Source organism: Drosophila willistoni, unplaced genomic scaffold, assembly GCF_018902025.1.
Source record: "Drosophila willistoni isolate 14030-0811.24 unplaced genomic scaffold, UCI_dwil_1.1 Seg47.1, whole genome shotgun sequence".
In the NCBI taxonomy this organism is placed as follows: domain Eukaryota; kingdom Metazoa; phylum Arthropoda; class Insecta; order Diptera; family Drosophilidae; genus Drosophila; species Drosophila willistoni.
Window position 1 is genome coordinate 110307 of NW_025814405.1, and position 7803 is coordinate 118109.

The window sequence follows — 7803 nt, forward strand, 5'->3', positions numbered from 1 at the left end:
CTGCTTTCACAGTAAACACTGGTTATCATCAACTTTGTGCTCTCTGTCTGCTCTCTCCGTCTGTCTGCTTCCACAGTGAACATTAATTGTCATCAACTTCGTGCCCGCTGTCTGCTTCTCGTAACGGTTTGTGTTGTCCGCTCTCTGCTCTCTTTTGGTTTTCCGCTTCCACAGTGCACACTAGTTATCATCAACTTCGTGCCCTCTGTCTGCTCTCTCAGTCTGTCTGCTTCCACAGTGAACACTAATTATTATCAACTTCGTGTTCGCTGTCTGCTTACACAGTAAACACTGGTTATCGTCAACTTCGTGTCTACTGTCTGCTCTCTCCGTCTGTCTGCTTCCACAGTGAACACTAATTATCATCAACTTCGTGTCCGCTGTCTGCTTCCACAGTATACACTGGTTATCATCAACTTCGTGTCTGCTGTCTGCTCTCTCCGTCTGTCTGCTTCCACAGTGAACACTAATTATCATCAACTTCGTGCCCTATGTCTGCTTCCACAGTAAACACTGGTTATCATCAACTTCGTGTCTGCTGTCTGCTCTCTCCGTCTGTCTGCTTACACAGTGAACACTGTGATTTGGTCTAGCAGTGGACTGTACCTTGAAATTAAGTTGGATAACTTCACCTTTTATTTCTTCGCTACTGAAGCAGTTGAGTGCCAATTTATTACTAAACCAAAGAGAAAAAGCGCTGTCGCAGCAGCGCACAAATATGTGTGTGTGTACAATGCTTATGTATGTGTCGATTCTTACAACTACATCTGACTTATCGATAAACGCAATCCGTTCCTGAACATCCCGGCCCGCCCTGAAACACAGTTTCTGAACGGGGCAATACCGCAACCTTGGTGATTGGCCGAGTTAATTCTCCCGAAGAGGTCTTGAGTCTAACCGCTCGAACCAATTGATCCTTGCCTGGGTAGGCTTCGAGAACCAGCGCCAGATGCCAGTGAGCTGGTGGGGTGTTCGATTCCTTTACAAGCACCACATCTCCCACTGCTATATTTGGTGTTGTAGTGGTCCACTTTGGACGCTGTTGCAATGGGTAAGATACTCCTGGTGCCATTGCTTCCAGAAACCTTGCATCATAGATTGGATACTTTGCCAGTACCCAAGTCGGCCCACGGGGATGTGGCCTAAGTCTGCCTCTGGTATAGTTGTGAGAGGCCTGCCGATCAAGAAATGTGCTGGCGACAAATAATTGATATCTGTGTCCGAGTTGTAGCACAAGGGTCGGGAGTTGACCACCCCACTGACTTGTGCAAGTAGAGTTCGCATCTGCTCGTAGGTGAGAGTAGATTTCCCAATGACTCGGCGAATATGCAGCTTTACGCATCTGACTGCAGATTCCCATTTTCCTCCCCAATGAGGAGCATGTGGTGGAATGAATACCCATTGAATGCCATCATTCGCCAGAGCATTCCTAACCTTTTCGATGTGTGGTTGAGATGCCAGCAGCTTTTGCATTTCATCAAGAGAGCGTTTAGCTCCAATGAAATTCGTTCCGTTGTCGCTATAGATTTTGTTGCACTTGCCACGCAAAGAGACGAAACGTCTTAGCGCGGCCAAGAATGAGTCGGTGCTCAAGTCCGTTACAAGTTCCAGATGGATTGCCGATGTGACCAGACAAACAAATAGGCATATGTAGCCCTTACCAATGCGCGGTTTGCGCCCCTTTCCATCCTTAAGAAGGATTGGACCAGCATAGTCACATCCAGTGTTTACAAATGGAAGTGCCTGAGTGACACGAATGCTGGGTAGATCAGCCATCCTTTGTTGTGATGTATGATGCCGCTGTCGAAAACAAGCCAAACAGTCGTGTGTGACTTTCCTTATCAAGTTCCTTGCGCCAAATATCCAGAATGTTTGACGTACCATAACAAAGAGTGATGAGACGCCAGGGTGCAGGTTGACCCTGTGTTCGTATTCAAGTATCAGCTTGGTGATGCGATGAGATTTCGGTAGCAAAACTGGATGTTTCGCCTCTGTGGACAATTGCGAGTGGTGCAAGCGTCCTCCAACCCTGAGTAGTCCGTCCTTGTCGATCATTGGCGAGAGTTTAGCCAGCTGAGATCGACTTCGCAATGGTTTATTTGCGAGTAGCAATTGATAGTCATCCTGAAAGCAGGTTTGCGCGTGGCGCAAGCATACAATGCGTGCCGCGGTGATTTCCTCAAACGTAAGACAGTTTGAGCCCTTGTCCCCAAATGGACCCTTCGTGCGCCGTAGAAAGCGAAGGACATAGCCAACCGTGTGAACGAGCGTCAACCATGAAGATACTCGATGAACAACATGATCAAGTGGATGATCAGGAGTTGCCTCTACTAATGCAGTCAGACAATTGCTTTTGACTTCCTTTTCTATGTTCTTTTCTGAAATATTCAAACAGACTTGTGAGTTGTTTAACCTTACCAGAAACTGATCCGCGTCACGTATCCATGACGGGCCATTCCACCATAACTGAAAGTCCTTTAGGTCTGCAGCCATGAGACCTCTGGATGCGCAATCAGCTGGATTTGATTTGGAGTCCACATGACGCCAATAATGCCTTGGAATGGTGTCCAGAATTTCCGAAGTTCGGTTCCCAACAAATGTCTTTAGTCGAGAGGGTGCGTATGATAGCCAATAGAGAACGATTGTGGAATCGCACCATGCAAAAACCGTGACCTTTTAATGTCGAAGTGCCGCCTTTATCGAACGTATGAGTTGACTTAGGAGAAGTGCCGCGCAAAGCTCTAGGCGGGGCAGAGATTGCTGCTTTAGCGGAGCCACCCTAGACTTCGCAGCCATAATCGATGTAGAAATCGAGCCATCCTTGTTGATTACTCTGCTGTACACTACAGCAGCGTATGCCTTCGTAGATGCATCGGAGAATCCATGCAATTCAATGTTGTCGGTGTCGTTGACAACCAACCGGGGTATTTGAATGTGTTGTAGCATATCCAAATCTGCTCGCCATTTGAGCCAAGTATCCGCTAGTTGCTTAGGGAGTTTGTCATCCCATCCCAAATCGAGAAGCCATAATTGTTGAAAGAGTATTTTGAATTGGACCACAATTGGTGCCAAAAGCCCAAGTGGATCGAAGATCCGCGAGACATCCGATAAAACTTGTCGTTTTGTACAATCGACATTTCCTTTTAGACCAACATTATAAGACAATGTATCAAGACCAAGTTGCCAGTAAAGTCCAAGAACCTTGACTGGAGATGATTGTGTAGAATCAGTTCCTTCTGTTGGTATGCGAGGTGTGTTTGATACCCATTTCCCAAGCTCCAAATTAGCACAGGACATAAGTTGAATAAGTTCCTTTTGATTTTGTATCAGTTCCTCCTCACTGTTTGACCCAGTGAGCACATCGTCGACATAAGAATCCTCTTGTAAGATTTTTGCAGCATTCGGAATTCCTGCTGATGATCAGTAGCCAGTTGCTCTAATACCCTAACAGCCAGGAATGGTGCACATGAGGTGCCATAAGTGACGGTGCATAGTTGATAGTGTTTGATTGGATCCGATGGCCTTTCTCTCCAGACAATTCTCTTGAAGTCGCGGTGTTTGTCGTTCACCCAAATCTGCCGAAACATCTTACCTATGTCGGCTGAGAATACAAATTTATACATCCGAAAGCGCAAGCAGACAGCAAATAGATCGCGTTCAATGCTAGGCCCTGTAAAGAGACAATCGTTTAGTGATTTGCCTTTGGTGTCGCAAAATGATCCGTCGAAAACTACTCTCAGCTTCCGACCCAAAACCGGGTGATGTGGTAAATAAAACCGTTGTGCATTATTGACTTCATCTGGTGGCAGTTCGCGCATATGCCCCAAATCGAAGTATTCCCTCATAAAGTGACATATTTTGCTCTTAGATTTGCATCTTGTTGTAGGCGTCGTTCCACCGATTGGAACCGATTAAGAGCTCCTTGTAGAGTATCCCCAAATTCAGGATTAGTGACCTTGAATGGAAGTTCCACGATGTACTTCCCCTTTTCATCTCGAGTGTGCGTAGCGAGAAAGTGTTTCTCCACCTGCTCATCATCAGGTTCCAATTTGGTTGTGGAACTGATGTCCTCTAGCTCCCAAAACCTCTGGAGCGAAGCGTTAACATCAATGTATGATGTCAAAGCGAAAGCGTTGTTAGCTTGGGGCATCGTTATAGAGCTGATGACCCATCCGAAAATCGATGATATTGCAATGAGTTTGCCCGTATTGTCGTACAACTTTTTCCCTGTGATTGTAGACCAAACGTGTTCACCGCCCAAAAGAACGTCAATTGGAGCGCTTGTGGTGAATTCCGAGTCAGCGAGTTGAAGATCGCTAAAGACATCAAGTGCCGATGCGTCAATGTTTTGCCTTTCCAGTGTTGATGTGATTTTGCCAAGAACATGAGCCTGTACCGTTAAGTGATTGTTTGAATACCTTGACTTTATCTGAAGCGTGCTGCTTCCCCTTGTGGTGTCAGCCTGAACCGAAGAGATTCCTGTGACCAAAATGGATGATGCCGACCGTGGCAATCCAAGTGCTTGTATGCATCGTTCTGATACATATGAAAGTTCCGACCCAGTATCTAGTAAGATACGACATGTAATGTAGTCTCCATTTACCTTTTGAACATAAACCGTTGCAGTAGGCAATATGCTTCGATTTAAACCTTTTCCAGTTTTCAATTTCGCAGAGCTTTGTGAACAAACCGTTGCTGGTGCACTCCCATTATGAGCCACTAGACTTGTTGTAGACAAATCGTGATGAGAAGCGTTTGGACTACGCTGATTCTCCCTTTTCCTTGTTGCAAGTTCCTTAAAGCCATTGAGTTACCTGGATCATGGATCAGAGAATGGTGTTTACCTTACAATATTTGCATGAGAATGATGATGGACAGTTTTTGACCATATGCCCTGATTTCAGGCAATTATAACATAAAGCCTTTTCCCTGATGAACATACGACGTTCTGCAAGTGTTAAATCCATGAATTGTTGACAGCCATACAACTTATGATCCGTCGCCTGACATTTGGTGCAGCTGCCAGCTTGAACTGCAACCATCGAATGTGTGACACGTTTTGTGTGTGTGATTTGCGCCGGCGCTTTGCCTCCAAACGCATTCTCCCGTTTGCTGAGCTCTAATTCCTCACAACGACGAATTCCTCCAGTGTGGGCGCCTCGTTGCCCATGCTGCGCTCAATCCACCTGCGCCGTGTATCAGCGTCAAGCTTTTCCAACACCAGATATTGTATCCACCAGTCCCGTCCTGTTTGATTGATCGCATCCAGACCGCGAACAATCTCATTTGTGCCATCTGATACATTGCGTAAGATGGACACATCAATTTTGTTTGTCATTGGGAGACCCATAAATTTCTCCAAAAATGAGTTCACAATATGGCGTGGCCTATTGTATCTTTCCTTTAAGCGTTCCCAAGCAGTGTTGTAAGCCGTGTCAGTTATAGCCAGGTGCCGCACCAAGTTGGCAGCATCATCGACGAGCAGTGTTTTTAAATGATGGAACTTTTGAGTGTTGGTTAACTCCCTTTTTGTGTATCGTGCTCTCATAGATATCTTGAAAAGCTGGCCACTCTGTGTAGAGTCCAGCGAACCGTTTTATTTGAATTTTCGGCAATTCGCCGCCATGCACGAATGCCGTCGTGCCGTTTCCCGAAGTCGAACCCGAAGCAGCCATCTCATTGCGAGCGGGCATCGACAAGTTTGAACTGCGCCAAAATGTCTGATTTGCAGCTAACTGTTCAAAGAGTTGTTGTTGCAGCAGATGAACGATGTCGTCGTTATATGCGTGCAGACCCATGGCGCCATCGCCGTCGCCAGACAATGATGCTTGTTGTTGAACTAGCCGTTTTTTTCCCAGAAGTAAAGAATATGCCTTCAAGTACTTCTCTTCGTAGGTCACGTGATCGACCTCTGGATCCACATAGCCGTCCACATCTTCCAGAAGGGCTATGGAATCCCCGATTCCATTAAATTCCTTCCACACGGACTGGAGTTGATCCATCCGAGCGGCTACCTCAGTAGTTGATGTAGTTTGGGTTCGTTCCGACCAATCCAGAATTCTTGTTATGCTGGCCTTGAGTCGGCTCCGTCTACCCACCAATGCCTTTAGTTCTTCCATTTTACAGAACTATTCCAGAGTAATAATCCTCCAAACTTTCCAATAGATCCAAGAAATTCGAACGAAAAGCACTTTATTCGATCGAAAACCGATTCCCTTATCCGGCTCGAAGGACCAAATTATGATTTGGTCTAGCAGTGGACTGTACCTTGAAATTAAGTTGGATAACTTCACCTTTTATTTCTTCGCTACTGAATCAGTTGAGTGCCAATTTATTACTAAACCAAAGAGAAAAAGCGCTGTCGCAGCAGCGCACAAATATGTGTGTGTGTAAAATGCTTATGTATGTGTCGATTCTTACAACTACATCTGACTTATCGATAAACGCAATCCGTTCCTGAACACACTGGTTATCATCAACTTCGTGTCCGCTGTCTGCTTCCACAGTAAACACTAGTTATCATCAACTTCGTGTCTGCTGTCTCCTCTCTCTTTCCCTCTCGAGTCACCACCGTTCTAGAGCCGCTCTCAACTTCAGTCGCCGACTTTTTGCCTAAACGGCGCCAAAATTCTTAGTGACGCTCTTCTTGTGTCGTCCGACCGCTCACCGTCTCACCGTCCACTCGTCGCCTCTCGTACAGTCACACCAACTTCCACTCTTTTTGAACTTGTAGTGGTTGCTTCTTGTGAAATTCGTTCGCCAACAACCTTGATTTTGTATATATATTACACGTTAATGCATGCAATTTTAACAATGTCTGTTCACTTGCGAACTTTACACACACACACAAATTTCACTTATTGTCTTGGGCCAGAAATCTAGGTTGAGCCCCCAGTTTCATTCATATAGTAATGCAGTCATAAAAATCAAAGACAACGACTTGAGCACGGCATCCCAAAGCAGACTTAACATTATTCTATTTTTGTTACATTTTTGCATTCGCTTTTCCACCATTTTCTCTTATTTTTGTTGTTGTTTTTTTTCTTTTTAGCTTTTCAACACGCCACTTTATGTAAGCATTAAAACTAGCGCCTCTCTCATACGTCGGCAGCAGATACATTTCCATTTATACGCAGTGCCATGTCGTGTGGATTTTTTTCATACCCCTTGACTATAGAGGGGCAGAACGGTTATACCCTGCAATAGCAAAGATAAATTGGCAAATCTGAAGAGTCTATATATGTATGTAATTCACACAACTAAAAAACCATTAAATAAAGGAAGCATCTCCGACTCCACAAAGTATATACAGTGGCGAGCACATATGGATACATGTTTTGATACTGTGACTATAAGTGGCTGTAAAATCCACATAAATGAATTAATCGATCCCAAATTTTCAACAAACATTCATTAATAATATATAAAACGAAAAACAAGAAATTTTTTTATTATCCTTTCTTTAGCTCAAATAATCCTGAAAAAACTTAAAAATGAGCATGTATCCACTTTTGCTGGTATAACAAAACTTATAGGTTAAGGAATTTTTTTAATACTAGTCAAAAAGCCTTTGCCTTTAATCACGCTATTATTGCTCCTGGGCATACTCTCCACCAATTTTTCTATCAATCCGTGCGATAGAGTGCTCCATTCAGCTTGGACTCGACTCCAAGGCTCGCCCATTGTCCTGGGCGGATTTTCGTCGCGCGACAGTTGCTTCTTTAGCAGAACCCACGATTTTCGATCGGATTTAGATCGTGGCTTCTAAATCTTCAGAAAACTTTGATTTTCGAGCCAATCCTT

At 44.7% G+C, this 7803-nt stretch overlaps 1 protein-coding gene across 1 annotated transcript; it reads right to left on the reverse strand.

The window, feature by feature from the left end:
- Positions 1-844: 844 nt before the first annotated feature.
- On the reverse strand, positions 845-3587 carry LOC124461422 (the record flags this gene model as incomplete). Its single annotated transcript, XM_047012941.1, has 3 exons — positions 3342-3587; positions 1264-2601; positions 845-1174 (listed from the first exon to the last, which is right to left on the reverse strand). Coding segments are annotated over exons 1-3 (1914 nt in total), but the record flags the coding sequence as incomplete, so codon positions are not given.
- Between the last annotated feature and the right edge of the window lie 4216 nt (positions 3588-7803).